The 22,150-nt window shown below is 37.1% G+C and overlaps 1 protein-coding gene across 2 annotated transcripts in view; it reads left to right on the top strand.

Moving 5' to 3' along the window:
* The window catches only part of SOS2 (SOS Ras/Rho guanine nucleotide exchange factor 2), a 107,796-nt gene that overhangs the window by 28,631 nt on the left and 57,015 nt on the right, over positions 1–22,150 (top strand). For both annotated transcript variants that reach the window (XM_047767274.1, XM_047767276.1), the window contains exons 6-8: positions 1,366–1,509; positions 12,347–12,457; positions 16,246–16,344. In XM_047767274.1, the coding sequence (XP_047623230.1) occupies positions 1,366–1,509; positions 12,347–12,457; positions 16,246–16,344 (354 nt within the window). The remainder of the gene's footprint in view (positions 1–1,365; positions 1,510–12,346; positions 12,458–16,245; positions 16,345–22,150) is intronic.

Below are 22,150 nucleotides of genomic sequence, written 5' to 3'. Positions count from 1 at the left end.
ACAGTATAATTGGTATGAAGAATAAAAACTTAACAAATGCTGTTAGTTAGTAACAATTGCTGATAGCTGATACTATCCTCTTTGCCTTTTCTGCATCCTATCAGTTTTCATTCCTCAGGAATTAATTTTTATGAGTCTGTTTTCACTGAATTTGTACTGATTTGATAGAAAAATTTTAATATAATACGGAAGGTCAAGAGACAGAATGTCTTTTCTCTATATGCTTTTTCAGTGTAAATGAGACTAAATTTCTGAAATAAAACCATCTAAGATCAGAGCGTAGAACTCAGTAAATATTTGATAAAAGAATGAATGACTCTTGATCTTAATTTACTCCTTTGGGGGCTACTGCTTTATCTTTAGTAAGCTCACATTTGTGGAGGGCCTAATATATGCCAAGACCATTGTGTAGAAATCAGCTCATTTAATCTTCCTAAGAACCTTATGAGGTCAGTATTAATAAACCAGCTCTGTGACCCTGGGCAAATTGCTTAACTGCTCTGTGCTCTTTCCTCATTCATGCAATAAGGATGATGGTAGTATCTATCTAATGAGCCTGTTATGAAATTACATGTCAAGTACTTACCGGTAGTACCTGGAATGTAGTAAGTGACAAAGAAATATTAGCTGTCATTATTGTTGTTACAGTCCTAATCCAGGGTCATTCATCTAACAGGTAGTGGGGCCAGGACCTAAACTCAAGTCTGTCAGGGTCCACAATCTGTGATGTCAAGGATTGAGCCCATGCTATAGCAGGGACCTGAGCTGCTGCAGTGACAAGGCCAGATCTTTAACCCACTGCACCACAGGACTCTAGTCATATGGTCTTCTTGTGTCCAGAGGCCTTAACGTGTTGTAACCCAGATAAAATTCACACTTTTATCTTGAATGAAACCAAACTCCTCAAATTTAAGAGACAGGCCACAAATTCCAAAACTAATTTGTGTTTGGATTAGGAGTCAGATCTTCATTTTAAGGCCAGCTTTTGTCATTAATCAGCTCTATGAGACCTTGATCAAGACTTTTAGTAACTTAGGCAATTTAAAAATACTCAAATGCCCAGATTCTTTATGTAAAGAGTTACTTAGAATCATCCACGAGATGAGATTTTAGAATTATTGAACAAAATTATTTAGAATCTATATTTTCTAATAAATTTACTCTGTGTAATCCCAGAGGTTTTTTATTCCCCTTTCTTCATGATTGACCTTTTGCTATAATTTAGAATTTATTTTACATTTTGAAATATACTGGTATGCAGTTGGGGGAAAACACACCCTTACCATTTATAACTTATATTGTAATTTTTAAATGAAATTCTCAGTCTCACATATCTTAACCTTCCTTTTGTTTTTTTCTTTTTAGGATATTGAAAAGATTTTCAGTAACATTTTAGATATACATGAATTGACGGTGAAACTTTTAGGTTTGGTTGAAGACACAGTTGAAATGACTGATGAAAGCAGCCCTCATCCCTTAGCTGGCAGCTGTTTTGAAGATTTGGCAGAAGTAAGTTTACAAATATGTTTTTGCATTAAAGTCCTAAATGCTGTGTTAAGACATTTAGTAAGATATTCTTTGTGAAAATTAGAAGACACTGTTGGCTGCTATAAAAATATCTAAGGGAGTTCCCGTCGTGGCACAGTGGTTAATGAATCCGACTAGGAACCATGAGGTTGGGGGTTCGATCCCTGCCCTTGCTCAGTGGGTTAACGATCCGGTGTTGCCGTGAGCTGTGGCGTAGGTCGCAGATGCGGCTCGGATCCCGAGTTGCTGTGGCTCTGACGTAGGCTGGTTGCTACATCTCCGATTAGATCCCTAGCCTGGGAACCTCCCATATGCCGCAGGAGCGGCCCAAGAAATGGCAAAAAGACAAAATAAATAAATAAATAAATAAATAAATAAAAATAAAAATATCTAAGATTTAACCAATAGTAAACTAAAATTACATTGAATTTATACTGATACTTTATAGTGTATTTATGCTTGATAAAGTAGTAATGTTTAGGGTCTTTTTTTTTAATGGTAGGTGCATTTAAGGTGAAAGAGAAGAAATTTTATTGACCATAGCTGTTTAGCTCTTGTGGATTTTAATCTTAATTTCTAAAAATGAAAAAGGAAGTTTATATATTTTTCTGAAAGTGAAAATCATATTTTTGTCTTTCAAAAGGTTGTAAAAATAATATAGTTCATTGTAAAAATATTCAGAAAAATATAGATAAGTATAATAAGTCAAAAATCACTTTGTTTTTCAGTAGTCGATTAGTTACCCTTCTGAGATTTATTTATCCTTATAAATATTTGTCTATACATATATAAAAACTTGTGTATATTTACAAAAATAAGATCTTACTATTTTATAACCTTTTTTATCACTCAATATCATGAACATTTTCCATGTTGATAAATATACTTCAACACAGTTGGGGTTTTTTATTTTTTTATTTTTTTAAATTTCGTGGCAGCACCCAGGGTATATGGAAGTTCCCAGGCCAGGGATTGAACCCATGCCTCCACAGTGGCCCAAGCCACTTCAGTCTGATTCTTAATCCACTGTGCCATGGCATGAACTTCCTCAACACGGTTTTTAAAGTCTGAAAATATCATGTTATATGGAGACACTATTATTGAGTGTGCAAGTTGTTTCAATTTTTTGTTGCTATTGCAAACAACATGGTAGCAAACAATGTATATAATGCCTTCATGCCTAGTAATTTTAGGTCAGTCCTTGAAGTGAAATTGTGGTAGTAATAAAGAAAAGATACATTTTTAGAATTTGAAACATTTTGCCATATTTACTTCCAGATAAGTTCTAGTATATGCAGACCATCATTTTTCTCACATCTTCACTAACTCTGGGCGTTCCCACTAGTGGGAAAAAAACCCAGCATTTCATTGTTTTTAAATTTTGCTTTTTTATTTTTTATTTTTCTTATAATGATTTTTATTGTTTCCATTATAGCTTGTTTACAGTATCCTGTCAATTTTCTACTGCACAGCAAGGTGACCCAGGCACACATACATGTATACATTCTTATTTCTGACATTATCATGCTCCATCACAAGTGACCAGGCATAGTTCTCAGTGCTATACAGCAGTATCTCATTGCTTATCCATTCCAAAGGCAATAATTTCCATCTCTTAACCCCCAATTCCTAGTGACACCCACTTGGCAACAACCACAAGTCAGTTCTCCATGTCCATGATTTTCTTTTCTGTGGAAAGGTTCATTAGTGCCATATATTCGATTCCAGATATAAGTGATATCATATGGTATTTGTCTTTCTGACCTACTTCACTTAGTATGAGACTCTCTAGTTCCATCCATGTTGCTGCAAATGGCATTATTTTGTTCTTTTTAATGGCTGAGTAGTAGTCCATTGTGTATATACACTACCTCTTCCTAATCCAGTCATCTTTCGATAGACATTTAGGTTGTTTCCGTGTCTTGGCTATTGTGAATAGTGCTGCAGTGAACACGTGGGTGCATGTGTCCTTTCAGGAAAGTTTTGTCCGGATATATGCCCAAGAGTGGGATTGTTGGGTCATATGGTAGTTCTATGTGTAGTTTTCTAAGGTACCTCCATACTGTGCTCCATAGTGGTTGTACCAATTTACATTCCCACCAATAGTGCAGGAGGGTTCCCTTTCCTCCACACCTCCTATAGCATTTGTTATTTGTGGACTTATTAATGATGGCAATTCTGACTGGTGCAAGGTGGTACCTCATAGTAGTTTTGATTTGCATTTCTCTAATCATCATTGATGTTGAGGATCTTTCCATGTACTTGTTGGCCATCTGTATATCTTCTTTGGAGAAATGTCTGTTCAGGTCTTTTGCCCATTTTTCCATTGGGTTGTTGGCTTTTTTGCTCTTGAGTTGTCTAAGTTGTTTGTATGTTTTAGAGATTAAGCCCTTGTCAGTTGCATCATTTGAAACTATTTTCTCCCATTCTGTGTGTTATCTTTTTGTTTTTTTTTTTATGCTTTCCTTTGCTATACAAAAACTTGTCAGTTTGATTATGTCCCATTGCTTAATTTTTGCTTTTATTTCTGTTGCTTTGGGAGACTGACCTGAGCAAACATTTTTAAGGTTGATGTCGGAGAATGTTTTGCCTTTGTTCTCTTCTAGTAGTTTGATGGTGTCTTCTCTTATATTTGTCTTTAAGCCATTTTGAATTTATTTTTGTGTGAGGGTGTGTTCCAGTTTCATTGAGTTACATGCGGCTGTCCAGTTTTCTTAGCACCGCTTGCTGAAAAGACTGTCTTTTTCCCATTTTATGTTCTTGCCTCCTTTGTCAAAGATTAATTGACCATAGGTGTCAGGGTTTATTTCTGGGTTCTCTGCTCCGTTCCATTGGTCTCTATGTCTGTGTTGTTACAGTACCCCCACTGTCTTGATTACTGTGGCTCTGTAATATTGCCTGAAGTCTGGGAGAGTTATGCCTCCTGCTTGGTTTTTGTTCCTCAGGATTGCTTTGGCAATTCTCTGTCTTTGTGGTTCCATATAAGTTTTTGAATTATTTGTTCTATTTCTGTGAAAAATGTCATGGGTAATTTGATAGGGATTGTATTGAATCTGTAGGTTGCTTTGGGTAGTACAGCCATTTTCATAATACTAAATTTTCCCACCCAGGAGCATGGAATATCTTTCCATTTCCTTGCATCCTCTTTAATTTCCTTGATGAATGTTTTTTAGTTCTCAGCATCTAAGTCTTTTACCTCCTTGGTCAGGTGTATTCCCAGGTATTTGATTGTTGGGGGGTGCAATTTTAAAAGGTATTGTATTTTCGTATTCCTTTTCTAATATTTCATTGTTAGTATACAGAAATGCGACTGATTTGTTAATCTTATATCATGCTACTTTGCTGAATTTATTGACCAGTCGAGTAGGTTTTCGGTTAAGTCCTTAGGGTTTTCTATATGTAGTATCATGTCATCTGCTTACAGTGACAGTTTTACCTCTTCTCTTCCTATTTGGATGCCTTTTATTTCTTTCGTTTTTCTAATTGCTGTGGCTAGGACTTCAAATACTTACGTTGAATAACAGTGGTGAGAGTGGGCATCCTTGTCTTGTTCCAGATTTTAGTGGGAAGGCTTTCAGCTTTTCTCCATTGAGTTTTACATTTGCTGTGGGTTTGTTGTAAATGGGCTTTTATTATATTAGGGTATGTTCCCTCTCTACCCACTTTGGTAAGAGTTTTCATCATGAATGGATGTTGGACTTAGTCAAATGCTTTTTCTGCATCTATTGAGATGACCATGTGGTTTTTGACTTTTCTTTTGTTAATGTGGTGTATGTTGTTGATTGATTTGCATATGTTGAACTATCCTTCTGAACCTGGGAAGAAGCCCACTTGGTCGTGGTGTCTGATCTTTTTTATATGTTGTTGGATGCAGTTGGCTAAAATTTGTTGAGAATTTTTGCGTCTATACTCATGAAAGATATTGGTCTATAGTTTTCTTTTTTGGAGGTATCTTTGTCTGGTTTTGGAATTAGAGTGATGGTGGTGTCATAGAATGTCTTTGGGAGTGTTCCTTCTTCTTCCACCTTTTGGAAAAGTTTAAGGAGGATGGGTGTAAGTTCCTCTTTGTATGTTTGGTAGAATTCACCTGTGAAGCCATCTGGTCCTGGACTTTTATTTGTATGAAGTGTTTTTATGACATATTCAATTTCATTTCTAGTGATTGGTCTGTTCAGTTGATCTGTTTCTTCTCGATTCAGTTTTGGCAGGCTGTAAGTCTCTAGAAAGTTGTCCATTTCTTCTAGGTTGTCAAATTTGTTGGCATTCAGTTGTTCGTAATAGTCTCTCATGGTTTTTAGTGTTTCTGTAGTTAGTATCCATTGTGACTTCTCCTTTTTCATTTCTTATTTTGTTTATTTGGGTTTTTTCCTCTCCTCTTCTTGGTGTGAGTCTAGCCAGAGGTTTGTCAACTTTATTTACCTTTTCAAAGAACCAGCTCTTGGTTTTACTGATTTTTTCTATTGTTTTTTGAATCTCTAATTTATTGATTTCCTCTCTGGTCTTTATGATTTCCCTCCTTCTGCTGACTTTAGGTTTTGTTTGTTTTTTCTTTTCTAATTCATTTTGGTGGTGGGTTAAGTTGTTGTTTGTGATTTTTCTTCTTTTTTGAGGAAGGGCTGTCTTGCTATGAATTTCCCTCTGAGCACCGCCTTTGTGGCTTCCCATAGATTTTGAGTGGTTGTGTCTTCATTATCATTTGTCTCGAGGCATTTTTTAATTTGTTTCTTGATTTCCTCATTGACCTGTTGGTTTTTTAGTCGCATGTTGTTTAGTCTCTATGCAGTAAGTTTTTCCTCAGTTCTTTTCCTGTGGTTGATTTCTAGTTTCATGCCATTGTGGTCAGAGAAGATACTTGGCATAATTTCTATATTCATCAATTTGTTGAGGTTAGCTTTGTGCCCCAGTATGTGATTGATCCCTGAGAATGTTCCATGTGCACTTGAGAAGACTGTATATTCTGACTTTTTTGGATGTAATGTCCTGAAAATGTCGATTAAGTCTAACGTTTCTATTGTGTCCTTTAAGATCTCTGTTGCTTTACTGATTTTCTATCTAGAGGATCTGTCCATTGATACGCATGGGGTGTTAAGTCTCCCACTATGATTGTATTCTCATCAATTTCTCCTTTTACGTGTGTTAGTATTTATTGTAGGTTTCTGAGTGCTCCTATATTAGGGGCCTATATATTGACGACTGTAATATCCTCTTCTTGAATGGATCCTTTAACCATTAAATAGTGTCCTTCTTTGTCTTTCTTTATGGCCTTCATTTTACAGCCTATTTTGTGTGATAATGAGTATTGCAACTCCTTCTTCCCTGTCTTGTCCATTGGCATGAAATATCTTTTCCCATCCCCTCACTTTCAATCTATATGTGTCCTTTGCCCTAAGGTGAGTCTCTTGTAGGCAGCAGATTGAAGGTTTTTCCTTCTTTATCCAACCTGCCACTCTGTGTCTTTTGATTGGAGCATTTAGTCCATTGACATTTAAGGTGATTACTGATAGATATGTATTTATTGCCATTTTAAACCTTGTTTTCCAGTTGATTCTGTGTTTCTCTTCATTTTTTGGTTGGATGATTTCCATTTATTTTATGCTTGAGTACTTTTTAGTTATTGTGAATGTAATGTTTGGTTTTGATTTGTGGTTGTCCTGATTTTTAAGTATGTTAACCCCTTCCTGTATCTGCTTGCTTTAGCCTGATAGTCATATAGGCTCAAACACATTATTTAAAGAAAAAAAAAAGAGTCTATATTTTCTTATTTTCCTTCCCCACATTCTGTGATTTTGAAGTCCTTTTTTAACATCGTCATGTTTGTGCTTTTGCTGTTCCCTGGGTTTATCATCACTTTTACAGTAGTTCCCTCCCCCCCCTTTTAGATCTGTATGCTGCCTTATTTAAGTGATTGTTTTCCATTTGTGGTTTCTTCCATCCTATTTCTTCTTATGTCTTTTTTTATTTAGAGAAGCCCTTTCAGTATTTCTTTTAGAATGGGTTTAGTGTTGCTGTACTCTTTTAGCTTTTGTTTGTTGGAGAAATCCTTTATTTCCCCTTCTATTTTGAATGATATTCTTGCTGGATAGAGTATTCTAGGCCACAGATTTTTTTCCTTTCAGCACTTTGAATATATCTTGCCACTCCCTTCTGGCCTGTAGTGTTTCTGTAGAGAAATCAGCTGATAGCTATATGGGGGTTCCCTTATAATTAATGCTTTTTTTTTCTCTTGGTGCCTTAGAATCCTCTAACTTTTGCCATTTTTTTTTTGTTTGTTTTTATTTTTTTGTCTTTTTAGGGCCGCACCCACAGCATATGGAGGTTCCCAGGCTAGGGGTCGAATCAGAGCTGTAGCCACGCCACAGCCACAGCACAGCTTGCCAGATCCGAGCCGTGTCTGTGACCTATACCACAGCTCTCGGCAATGACAGATCCTTGCCCCACTGAGTGGGGCCAGGGATTGAACCCGCAGCCTCATGGTTCCTAGTCGGATTCATTAACCACCGAGCCACGATGGGAACTCCCCCATTTTTATTATAATATGTCTTGGTGTGGTCCTATTTGGGTTCAACTTGTTTGGGGCCCTCTCTGCTTCCTGTATCCTGATATCAGTTTCCTTCAGATTTGGGAAGTTTTCAGCCATAATTTCTTCAAATATATTTTCAATCCCCTTTTCTTTTTCTTCTCCTTCTGTAATTCCTTTTATGCCTAGAACACTTTATATTATACACTTTATATTATCCCATAGATCTTTTATATTGCTTTCATGCTTTTTCATTGGGTTTTCTGCCTCCTGTCTGATTGGGTAATTTCCATTATTCTATATTTCCAAGTCACTAATTCATTCTTCTGCTTTCTTCATTCTGCTCTTCAGTGCCTTTAGCTCAGTTCGTGTCTCTGAAAATGAATTTTCTAATTTTTATATGTTCCTCCTTATATTTTCCAGTTCATTTCTAAAGGAACCTGCATTCCTTTAGAAATGCTCAGTCCATTCTTAATTGCTTGATATTCAGCCTTAATTCCTTCCGTATTTTCACTGCTTCTCTTTTGAACTCAGTGTTTGTCAGACTGCCGAGGTCTATTTCATTGTTTGCTGCTTCATGTGAATTCTCCTGTTCCTTTAACTGGGAATGGTTTCTGAGCGTCTTCATCTTGCTCGTGTTTTTCTTTTTCTGTGAGTTTAGAGAACCTAAACTGTGGTCTTGGAGGGCTACTTCTATGCAAGAGCACCCCTTTGTATTATGTAGTGGGTTACTATTTATTTTTGGTGTGGGAGTTTGAATATTTGCTGTCTCTTTCTTCAGTGTGAGCAGGCTCTTATCCCCAGGGTGCTGAGTGTGTTTCTGGGGAGAAGGAGGCAATGGGTAGGGCTGGTAGTCAGTACCTGCTTGCTGGGCTCTTAACAGCAGCAAGGACCTGCAGGAAGGTGGCACAGGCTAGTCGTAGCTGTAGGGTCCTGGGAAGTGGTAATGAGCCTTAGGCAGATTTACAAGGTGTCCAGAGGATTTAGCAGTGGCAGCAGCAGTGTGTGTGAGTTCCCAGGGGAGTGAGAGCAACAACAGATAGTGTTCCATTGCAGTGCCTTCTTCTGAGGTGATTGGGGCCACAAGTGCTACCTGTTCAGGAACCCTTAGCTGTAGCAAGCCACGCCCACCTCTGGAGTCAGTGATAATTGCAGTGGTTTGCCCCCGCCGCCTGCAGACCACCAAGAAGCACCCCGTCTCACTTAGCCCACACAGGAGGTGCTGCCCATGATGGTCCTAGTTGCAAGATCCTGGGAAGTGACAGAGATCAAGCGTGTGGGCACTGCCCAGAGGGTTTGGCAGTGGCAGTAGCAGGGCCGGTGTGCTCCCACGGGTGCAAGAGCAACAACAGATGGTGTTCAGTCACAATGCCTGCCTCTGTGGTGCCCTTGAGGTGATTAGGGCTGCAAGTGGGATCCCCAGTGGTAGTGGGCCATGCTCACCTCTGGGGTCAGAGATAACTGTGGTGGTTTGCCCCCCCCACTTGCAGACGCTGCATGAAATACCCCATCCCGTTTAGCTCATGTAGGAGGTACTACACAAACTGGTACTAGTTGTAGGGTCTTGGGAAGAAACAGTGATCAAACGTCTGGGCTCTGCCCAGAGCATTTGGCAGTGGCAGCTGTAGGGTGGTTGTGTTCCCAGGGGGGTGAGAGCAATAACGTTTGGTGCTTGGTTGCAGTACCCTCTTTTTTTTGCCAACCTTTGGGGCTGCAAGTGGAGCCTACTCACAGGCCCCCAGTGGTGGCAGGCCATGCCTCCCTCTGGCCTCCGAGTCAACCATTGAGTTCTGTCCCTGCCACCTGTAGATCACGCAAGAGGTACCATGTCACACTTAACCCCTGCTGCCCTTAGCCCGCACAAGAGGTCCCCAGCCACCCGTAGCCTGCACAAGAAGCTCCCAGTCTCCCATAGCCCAGGCAAGTGGCTTCTTGCCACCTGTAGCCTGAATCAGAGCTGCATGGGCAGGGAGAGTCCGATGGTGGTCTGCCCCTCCTCTTCTTGCCCTCCCCAGAAGTGGCACCTTTCCTCTTCTGTGGTCCCAGACCTTCTCCTGGGTTCCCTCTGCTGTGGCATTCCACTTCCTAGCCCGTAGCACACCACTCCCACACCTGTGGCACACTGCTCCTTAGCCTCTCAGACTGTCCCACACAGCCAACCCTAGCCCTCTCCCTGGAACTGACCTCTGGAGCCTAAGTCTCAGGGTCCAGCCCCGACCAGAGCATCTCAGGCTACGGTGTCCGGAGTGGTGGTGCAGATGATCTGTGTGGCTCTCACTCTACTTTGCCCTCCTCAGTTCATCTGCTGCACTTTTCTTGGTGACTTTGAGGTCCCTCCATCTTGGCTAATCTCCCAGTCGGTTAGGTGGCCTCCCAGGATGTAGGTCCTTTTCTTTTTCATAGCTCTCTCTCAGGAATGCTAATCCTGTCCTGATTCCTTTTCTCTCTCTTTTTCCTTTTGTTCTATGCAGTTATGTCAAGAGTTTCTTGTCATTTTTGGAGGTTTAAGTTCTTCTGCCAGTGTTCAGTAGATGTTCTGTGCAAGTCGTTTTACATGTAGTTGTGAGGTTTTTTTGATGTGTTTTTGGAAGAAGGTGAACGTGATGTCTTTCTCCTCTGCCATCTTGATACGCCTCCTAATTTGCTTTTTTAAAAAAATTAGTGATATTGAACATATTTTTCATACTTATCGGCTATTTTTATTTCTTTTGGAAAACAGGTGTTAAAAGTGCTTTTTTTATATTTTATGTAAATTTCTTAATTTTATGATATCTTCCTAATTTTTCTATAGGTAGAGATCACTTGTATTGTATCCATTTTATAGAGAGTGAAACTGATAATTGTAGAAATATTCAGTCACTGATGCCTAACCAGGATATTCAGGCTTGCTCTTATAAGAAAGTTTTTATATTTTATATATTAATTCATAGCCTGGTTGCTTGTGTACTCTTAAAGATAATCATGTTTCAAAAACTTAGTATATTTTCTAATTTTTATTTTATTTTAGTGGTAAAACGTATAGCAAAATTTGCCATTTTGACCATTTAAAGTATGCAATTTAATGGCATTAACTAAATTCACAATATGATATGTTATACCCACTACCATTTTCTAGTTCCAGAACTTTTTCATCACCCCACATAGAAACTCTGTACTCATTAAGGAGTAACTCCCGTTTTTTCCCTTCCCCAACCCCTGGTAATCTCTAATCTTTCTATTTCTGTGAATTTGCTGATTCTAGATATTTGATAAAGGTAGAATCATTGCAATAGTAGAATCATTGCAATATTCTTTTTATCTGTTTATTTCATTTAGTGTAATGTTTTCAAGGTTCCTCCATGTCATAGTATTTATCAGAACTCCATCCATTTCTGTGGCTGAATAATGTTCCATTTTGTGTATGTACATTTTGTTTATCCATTTATTTGTTGATAGACACTTGTGTTTTTTCCAGCCTTTTGGCTGTTATGAATAATGCTGCAGTAAACAAACAAGTATCTGAGTCATTGTTTTTATTTCTTTTGGGTACATACTTAGGAGTAGATATATGCTAGGTTGTGTGGTAATTCTTTGTTTAGCTTTTGAGGAACTGCCAAGCTGTATTTTTCACAGGGGCTATGCCATTTTCCATTCCCACCAGCAATGGATAAGAGTTCCAAATTCTTTATCCTTGCCAACATTTGTTATTTTCTGGAAAACATACTTATTTTTAATATACAAAAATGAAAAATCTTACTTCTAAGTATTGGGGACATTGATTTTTATAAAATAATAGGAATTTATTTTACTATAAGCATCGGACAAAATATGGGCAGTTTCTGTTTTGTTATTTGACTGTTTATTAGTCTTTGCTTTTTCTAATTTGGAAAAAATGTAGAGTGGATAAAGCAGCGGTAGTATCACTTTTTGTTTCCTTTGAAAGTATTCTAATTGTAAAATCCTTTCAACCTAAGTAACCTTTACTGAAATTTCAAATCCTAGCCTTCTTTTACTATAAATACACCTTTCGTTTACCTGGAGTAAATGTGCATAAGCATTTTAATAGTTTGATCCTTGTGACCATAAAGTCAGTGACCTGTTTTAAGACCATTCCCTTATATCATCTGTCACTCGGTGTCATTACTTACATTTAAAAAAAATTTCAAAGTAACAGCCATAGTTATTATTTGTCCCTAAAATTAAAAAAAATAAAATCTAAAAATGGATGGAGGACTTGAGTAAAAATTTGCCAGTAATATATGCCATATTAGTAGAAAAGCTGTTCTTTTAAATATAACATGTTTTTCCTTTTTAAAAAAATAGGAGCAAGCATTTGATCCTTATGAAACGTTATCACAGGATATTCTTTCACCAGAATTTAATGAACATTTCAGTAAGTTGATGGCCAGACCTGCAGTGGCTCTACACTTTCAGGTAAATTTAAATTGAATGTTATTTTTTTTATAAAGTAACTAAAGAAATATTTCACCAGTCCTTCAAAATCAGTTAATCGTAAGCCTATTCTAGGTCATTTTTTCTTTTCTGTCTTACTTACTTGTAATTTGTCCTTAATGTAGAACTATTTTATAGGATTCCATCACAGATACTGGTTGACTAGAAAAATCTGGTACATTCTGTATTTGAAATATAGAGATTAATATGGAGAGCTATTTCAGGATCTTATTCCCTATAGGAGATAAAACTGCAATCACAGAGTAGAGAATATCCTCCTATAGTCTCATCCAGATTTCTCTATTAGGCCAGTAATTTAAAGGAGATAGATATATCAGTGGAGAGTATGCAAGTTAATTGCTTTAGTAATGCAGTTAGATAAAACGGGAGTAAGTGGAGAGAGACAAAGTTATATTTTTACTCTCTCAGCATTTAATGAAGGTTACATTGGCATTGATGACCCTTGACTACTTATTGAGAAACTTCCTGTATTTAGACTGTCTCTTCTCCTTTAGCATGTGAATATGGTCAAATTGTTATTGTCCCAAAACAAATAAATAAACCTCTGTCACTCTAGCTGCTCCCCACCCCTTTTTTCCCATTTGTAACCAGTTGTCTTCATACTACTTTTTATTTTATGATTTTCCATTAATCTGCTGCATCTGTGTTCTAATCAGGATACAACACTAAAAATTGCCCTTGACAGTGAACTTCACTGCCAAATCCCATGGATATTTTGATTTCATATTTATACTGTAGTATTTGTTAGTAGACCTCTTGTCCAGTTGACTCCTATGATACTACTTTCTCCTAATTTTTATCTTCTCTGATTTTTTTCTCAGTCTCCTTAGTTGCAGGTATTACTCTGATTATAGATAGTAATTTGTTTTCAGCCCCTGCTTTTCTGTTCCTCTGTGCCGTCCTTGGGAACTTTATACATACCCTTTAATTTCTCACTATTACCTATATGCTGGTGACCTCCTTTTTGTATTTTTAAGCCGTAACTCTGTTTTGAGCACTGAACGTGTGTGTGTGTGTATATGTATATACTTTCATATAACCAGCTGCCCTTTAAAGTAATTCACTCGGATATCCCATGGGGACTTCAAAAACTGAATTTAGCATCTTCTCCCTGCCTACTCTACTGTGAATTTCCATTCTTAACATCCTCTACTTCTACTCTATTCAAAAACTTGTCAATTCGGAATATATATTACTCCTAAAAATATACTTAAATGAAGGAATAATTTTTTTTTTTTTTTGCTTTTTAGGACTGTACCTGTGGCATATGGAGGGTCCCAGGCCTAGGGGCCAAATAGGAGCTGTAGCTGCTGACTGCACCAACCCTGGATCCAAGCCACATGTGCGACCTATACCACAGCTCATGGCAATGCTGGATCCTTAACCCACTGAGCGAGGCCAGGGATCAAACCTGTGTCCTTGTGGATGCTAGTCAGATTCCTTAACCACTGAGCCACAATGGGAACTCCAGGAATAATGTTTTTAAGTTAAATCTTATATATTCATATAAACCATAAAGTAAACATTAGTTAAATACCTAATGATCCAAAGGGCACCATCTAGGAAAAAATAATGTATTGAATACAAAGCAAAAAGAGTTCCAAAAGCAGGGGGTGGGGTGATTATGTTAAAAACTCTTAGAGTTCCTGTTGTGGTGCAGTGGTTAACGAATCTGACTAGGAACCATGAGGTTGCGGGTTCGATCCCTGGCCTTGCCCAGTGGGTTAAGAATCCGGCATTGCCGTGAGCTGTGGTGTAGGTGGCAGACGCGGCTCGGATCCTGTGTTGCTGTGGCTGTGGTGTAGGCAGGTGGCTACAGCTCCCACTGGACCCCTAGCCTGGGAACCTCCATATGCCGCAGGAATGGCCCTAGAAATGGCAAAAAAAGACAAAAAATAAAAAAATAAAAACTCTTGGTGGCTGAAATATCGTATCTGTCTTTGTTTTGTCTGGTCATGTCTAAGAATTAAGAGGTGAGAAGGTTTGAGTTCCCTGGTGTTGCAACAGGTAAAGGATCTAGCCTTGTCACTGCTTTGGCTTGGGTTCTAATCCCTGACCTTGGAACTCCCGCATGCCATGGGCATGGCCACAAAAGTAATTAAAAAAATTTTTTAAATAAATTTTAGGAAGAGAAATGAGGTGGTTGTAACAAGGGTGGATATTACCTTTTAAAAAAAAAAAAATACTTTGGTGTTCCCATTGTGGCGCACTGGAAATGAATCTGACTAGGAACCATGAGGTTGCAGGTTGGATCCCTGGCCTAACTCAGTGGGTTAAGGATCCAGCATTGCCATGAGCTGTAGTGTAGGTTGCAGACACAGCTCAGCTCAGATCTGGTGTTGCTGTGGCTGTGGTGTAGGCTGGTGGCAACAACTCCAATTAGACCCCTACCCTGGGAACTTCCATATGCCTTGGTGCAGCCCTTAACAAAAAGACAGAAAAGACAAAAAGAAAAAAAAAAGTACTTCATCATTCATTGAACATTGTAATAAAGGAGAGAGGAGCCTTGTGAAGTTCTCATATCTGAATGTACTATATTATAAGCAGTTAGAGGTTCTTCCAGATGCTTCCTATACTTGAGACTGTGACATTAACATGTGTATTTGAATTTAAGAATGAAGTCAGACTTGCTGCAAAAATTAAGTCTGATCTGGCTATTTTATTTTGACAGTGAAGATTACAATACTATTATCAATATAGTTACATGACATGTTTTTCATAGATTAAATAAGTTTAAATCTGAAATTAATTTAATCATTGTTCGGTGAAATATATTTAAATCACATCTACAAGGGACTACATCCACCAAAGCACATTCTTTGTACCTACTTAAACTTAAAACATTTCAAATAAAAGTAACATAAAAATGTGTGGTGAGGTACTTACATTCAGCATTCCTTTAGGGTATGTGGAAGCCAAAGCTTTTGAAGAAAAGCTGAGAAGACTGTTGTTAAAATTATTTTAGCTATGAAAGATGAAGTGTATTATAAATTTATCTAATAACTTAAAGAAGAAAAAGCTTGATTTACAGCCCTTTAATTTCAGTATGGAACATGCTTTCCATTTTAGTTTTGATGCATTTGTATCTTGTATTCTTTTCTTCTTGCTTTTTATGGCCACACCGTTGGCATATGGAAGTTCGCAGACCAGGGGTAAAATTGGAGCTATAGCTGCCGGCCTGCCCCATGGCCACAGCCACAACTATGCCAGATCCAAGCCGCATCTGTGAACTGCACCACAACTCATGTAAACGCCAGACCCTTAACCCACTAAGTGAAGCCAGGAATCGAATCCACATCCTCATGGATACTAGTTGGATTCATTTCCCCTGCGCCCACAACAGGAACTCCTCAAACTAGTCATACTTCAAAATACTGAAGGAGCCCCATGGGGCCAGTGGCTGCCAGATTGGATGGTGCAAATACAAAATACTTCCATCAATGCAGAAAGTTCTATGGCATAGTACTGATTTAACTGTCACTCTGTATCTTGACAAGTTATTTAACTTCTCTAAACCTTACCTTCAACAGCAATACAAGAATAAGTAACACTACTTGTTTTCAGAGACTCCTTCATGGGAGAATTATTAAATGGAATAATGAATGTATAGCCCTAGCACAGGGGGAACTCCCATTGTGCCACAACGGGAACTTCCTAGGTCTTATATTCTGCAAAGCTACTTGTGTTAGGCACTGCTGTTATATAGCCTTGATATCAGAGATAAACTGTTATGTCTTTTTGCTTTGCAGTCCATTGCTGATGGCTTTAAAGAGGCAGTTCGCTATGTTCTTCCCCGCCTAATGCTGGTGCCAGTGTATCATTGTTGGCACTATTTTGAATTATTAAAGGTAAGGTGAAAACTTCCTAAGCCAAAAAAAAAACTTGCATTTAAGAAACTTACAACTTTTTATCTGATGTTATATTTAATACTTTTTATTCCTAAAAATAAAGTATCTTAAATGTTATTTTGGTTTTGGAGACACACAGTAACAATACTTTAACTCTTATATAAGTAATTAATAACTTTTATACATAGCATTGTTCTGAATTTCCGTCTTGTTGTAACTTGTCAAGAAAATAAATTTACAGTAAAATCAAAGAGTTTCATTTCATGGATAAGATCCGTGATGTGATCTCTTTATTATTCATCCTTTGAAGCCTTAAAGCACTACTGTCTATATATATAGATATTGTATCTGTCTATAGCATTCCTATCTTTATCTACATATAGATCCTATAACTATACTGAGTTGTTGGTTTCGGCAGCCTGTTCAGATTTTTTCTTGCAAAGGTTAGTACATATAAAAATATATTGAATTCCTAAAGGTTCTACTATATAATATTAACTTTATTATGATATGTAACATACTTAGAAAAAAGTGTAAAAATATATATGTTTTATGATAAATAAATGTAATTTGTAAACTCACCAGAAGAAACCACTGCCCTGACTTTAATAGCAGTTACTTTTTTGCTTTTCTTTACAGTTTAGCTGCCTATGTATATATAACTAAAAATATATGTAGCCTGCTTTTGGACTTTATATCAATTAGATCATAATATATATATACTATTTTATGTCTTGTATCTCTGAATGTTATATTCGTAAGGTTCATTGATGTTATTGTATGTTTTCTAGTTCAATTTTTTTCCTTTGTTTGAATAAATCATGACTTTTTTATCCTATTCTGGTTGATGAACAACAGTTTTTTGCTAATAATGATAACTCTTGCTATGGACATTCTTTTTTATATCTCATGGTACACACATGTGCATGCATTTTGTTTCTCTAGAGCATATACTCAGGATTGAAGTTGCTGGTCATAGGGTGTGCATATTTTCAAATTTAATAGATGATGTCAGGCAGTTTTCCAAAGTGGGTTATACAGTTTACACTCCTACCAGATTGTATGTGATATCTCCATGCATATTTACATATTTTTAAATTTCTGTCGTATGGTGTATTTATAGTATTTTGAATTTCTATTTTATTGATTATTAATGAACTTGAGAATAGGTTTATTGGTCTTTTGGATAACCTTTTATAAGGCTATTCAAGTCTTTTGCCATTATAAATATCTTCTCTTCTGTGGCTTGTCTTTGCAGTCCATATTTCTTTTTTTTTTGTTTGTTTGTTTTTTAGGGCCGTACCTGTGGCATATGGAGTTTCCCAGGCTGGCGTCCAGTCAGAGCTATATAGCTGCCACCTACACCACAGCCACAGCAACTCAGGATCCGAGCCACATCTGTGACCGACACTACAGCTCACAGCAACACCAGATCCTCAACCCACTGAGCAAGGCCAGGGATCGAACCTGCAACCTCATGGTTCTTAGCTGGATTCATTTCTACTGTGCTGTGACGAGAGCTCCTGCATTCCATATTTCTATTTGTTCTTCTTCTTGTGCACTAGTTAAAACTGAGTATATTTCCATATTTTTTCTAAGAGTTTCATTTCACTGATAAGATCTGTGATATGATCTCTTTATTATTCATTCTTCGAAGGCTTCAAGCACTGCTATCTGTATCTATTTATCTGTCTGTAGCATTCCTATCTTTATCTACATATAGATCCAATAACTATACTGAGTTGTTGGTTTAGACAGCCTGTTAAGATTTTTTCCATCTCACTCATTAGTAAAAATTAAAATAAAAGCCAGAATAACTCTAATAATTTGTAGGCATCTAGGCAAAGAATTCATTTGATGATTTCTAATGAATCCCTACCTCAAGAATTCTGTTTTTATGAAGTCTTATTACTCATAATGAGTGAGGCTGGAGTTCACCAGCTTTTGTGCCCATATAGATGGGCAACTTGATTTTATATATCACTATGGAGACTAATGGATCCATAAAGAACTCATAAAAAGGACTGTAGCCGTCATATGAATAATACCTTTGCACCTCCAGATGTATATTTGGATTCCTAAAATTTTTTAGATTATGTTCATGTCTAATTGGAAATCCTATCTATAGTCTTATAGTTGCTTTCTAACAGTTACCAATATTTAAAAATCGTGGCTTGACTAAAATTGATGCTTATTTTTTTTCCCCTATTGGATGATTGGTTTTTAAAGTCCCTGAGGTCTGTGTTTAAAATCAGGATGACCTGACTCATCCTGAAGCCACAGTTTACTACCAGTTAATTGCTGCACTCCAAGTACTCTTAGCCACTGTGATTGGGACTAGTGGTTGATCATTTAATTAAAAATAAAGCAAAGCATCAGAAAGAAATATGTACAGTTTAATAAACACATAAAACCCATACGAATGGACATTTATAGGTATTTATATGCTAATTGGTTGACTTAAGATAAAAACCCTTTTCTTTGAGTATAAATCTTGCTTGTCACAAAAATTGTCATTATGATTTCTATTATCCATTTCTTTTAGGTGGTACATAAACGTGAAGATGCTTGTAAAGTAGTCTGAGCGCAGAATCTAAGTTTTTTATAATTTTTACAAATCTTTTACTATTATCTTCCCTATACCTTTTTAAAAAAACTTGCTTTTTTTAAAAAAAGGAGTTTCCGCTGTAGCATAGCAAGTTAAGGATCCTGTGTTGTCTCTTTGTCAGTGTGGGTTCAGTCCCCAGCCCAGCACAGTGGATTAAGGATCTGGCATTGTTACAGCTGCGGCTTGGATTCATTCCCTGGCTTGAGAACTTCCATGTGCCCCAGGTGCAGCCAAAAAAAAAAAAAAAAAAGACTTGCCTTTAAAATTACTTGATTTGAGTTTTCCTATAAATATCTTTTTTATATTTCTTTAACTTATATAAGGTGCAATTACATAATTACACCATAAGCACAACTGTCACATATTTGGAAACATATATTGCTGATTGGACATATGACTCAATTAGTAGAATACTGTAAACCAACTCTAATGGAAAAAATAAAAATCACTATTAAAAAAAATAATGCTGCTTTGAATATCAATGAACAAATATGGCCTTGAGACTCTGCTTTCAGTTATTTTGGATATATGCCCAGAAGTGGAATAGCTGGATCATAGGGTAATTTTATTTTTAATTTTTTGAGAAAGCAGTGTATGATAACCCATAGCAGTTTTATACCATTTTACATTCTCACCAACAGCTCACATGAGTTCCAGTTTCTCCATGTCCTTGCCAACACTCGTTATTTTCTAAATTTTTAATTTTGATGGTAGCCATCCTAATGGATGTGAGGTGGTATCTGATTGTGGTTTTGATTTGCATTTCCCTAATGATTAATGAGATGGACATCTTTTCATTTGCTTTTCATTTGCTTGTATATCTTTGGAGAAATGTCTGTTCGGGTCCTTTGGCCATTTTTTTGTGAATTTGTTTGTATTTTTGTGATTGTATTATAGGAGTTCTTTATATATTCTTAATATTAATACCTTATCATCTATATCATTTGTAGATATTCTCTCCATTCTGTAGATTGCCTTTTTGTGATACAGTTTGGGCTTAAGTACTCATCCAAAAGAGATTTCATTTCATGTAAGCTTATTTTGGGACGAGAACCATAAGAAAGAAGTTTGGACCAGTGTGACTTAAGGCTGTTATGTCCTTTGGGAATAGATAACACAGTCCTGGAGTAGTTTTATGGTAGTTTTAATTGGAGGTGTCTGCCTCAGTCATATACCAAGGGATATGTATTTGTGGACATGGTATTTAAGTATTACTTGAATTTTCTTTCCCAGAATTAGAATTTATGATAAGTAAGATAGAAAAACAACTACATTGTGAGAAATTATAGGATTTGATATGTAGTATGCCTGAAATTATTTTACAGTACATTGTTAGATTAGTATTATTTGTAGCAATATTTTAAAGTTTGTATTTTAAAAGGTAATATGTTTCTTTTTTGTTCTTTTCCAATTTAAGTCTCTCTGGGGTTAATCATAAACTGCTTTCATTTGCTTATTTTCCTCAGGTAAATTTTAGATTTTTTTTTTCAATGACCACACCCACGGCATATGGAAGTTCCCAGGCCCGGGATCGAATCCATTGGGTTTGGCAGTGCCATTTGGCAGTGCCAAATCCTTTAACCCAATGAACTGGATGGGGATTGAACCTGCACCTCCACAGCGACCCGAGCTGTTGCATGCTGCAGTTATATTCTTAGCTCACTGTGCTATGGTGGAAATTTCAATATTTTTCTTAATATATATTTCAATCCTTATGTAAGAGGAAAAAGAAAAAGACTGATTTATAAATCTCTATAGTATACTTCTCATATTCTAAGCAACAAAATCTGTGTTTATCCTTCTGTTACCAAGAACATATTGACTCTCACTTTAGAAATGGTTTATTTAAAACCAAGTAACATTCTTTTATTCTCTAAATCTGGTCATTCCTTGGAAATTTAGTAACGAAAATAAAGATTCTCATGTTAAGAGTGCTTAATCCATCTTAATTTAGTTTAAAGTTTAACACGAAGACCTATTATTAATAACTTTAATGAGGTTCATTGGGAAATATTAGCCAATATTTCATTGAGACAGTTGAGTTTCTTTAGGTAATACTTTTAAAACCTTCTACTTTGAGAAACACAGAAAAAAGTTATAAGAATAGTATAGTGAGCTCCCTTCATCTAGATTGACTAACTGTTAACATTATGTAACATTTACTTTGTCCCTGTCTTTGTATTCTTTTGTGTATGTGTGTAAGTGTATTCATAACATCAAGATCTTGAGATAATGTTTTGTTTTGTTTTGTTTTGTTTTGTTTTTGTCTTTTTGCTATTTCCCTGGGCCGCTCCCGCGGCATATGGAGGCTCCCAGGCCAGGGGTCGAATCGGAGCTGCAGCCACCGGCCTACGCCAGAGCCACAGCAACGCAGGATCCGAGCCGCATCTGCAACCTATGCCACAGCTCACGGCAACGCCGGATCCTCAACCCACTGAGCAAGGACAGGGACCGAACCCACAACCTCATGGTTCCTAGTCGGATTCGTTAACCACTGCGCCACGACGGGAACTCCATTGAGATAATGTTTATTGAAAGAAATATTCTGACTCTTGACAAAGACTCCAAGGAATATTTTACTACCTAATATTTACTCTTTCATTATTGACACATCACTTAAGGACATCTGGAGGAAGATAATGTACATTTTTTAAAAGCACGTAAAGAAAAGTGAGGTTTTAATGAGTTGAATTTCCCACCAAATTACTAAAATTCTATTTTCATGAAAGTCTAGAGAGAAGTTTTTTGTTTGTTTGTTTGTTTGTTTTGTTTTTTGTTTTTTTAAGGCAGTACCCACAGCATATGGAAGTTCCCAGGTTAGGGGTCGAATCGGAGCTATAGCTGCTGGCCTATACCATAGCCGCAGCAATGCCAGATCTGAGTCACATCTGTGACCTACACTACAGCTCACGGCCACACCAGACCCTTAACCCACTGAGCGAGGCCAGGAATCAAACCCACGTCCTCATGGATACTGGTTGGGTTTGTTACTGCTGAGCTGCAACAGGAACTCCCAAGAGAAGTTTATTCCTGAAAAAAGAGTTGATCACATATATTACTTTACATCTAGACTGAGCTCCCAGCATAATGAATTAGAGACTCCTTCATAATTTATTATAATTTCCCTTGTTTTAGGTACACATATCTATAATAGAAACATCATTTTATAGAAACTCAGGAGAGGAGTTCCCTTCGTGG

The sequence above is a fragment of the Phacochoerus africanus genome, chromosome 2 (genome assembly GCF_016906955.1).
Source record: "Phacochoerus africanus isolate WHEZ1 chromosome 2, ROS_Pafr_v1, whole genome shotgun sequence".
Lineage (NCBI taxonomy): Eukaryota > Metazoa > Chordata > Mammalia > Artiodactyla > Suidae > Phacochoerus > Phacochoerus africanus.
This window is presented reverse-complemented; position numbering and strand designations above follow the sequence as displayed.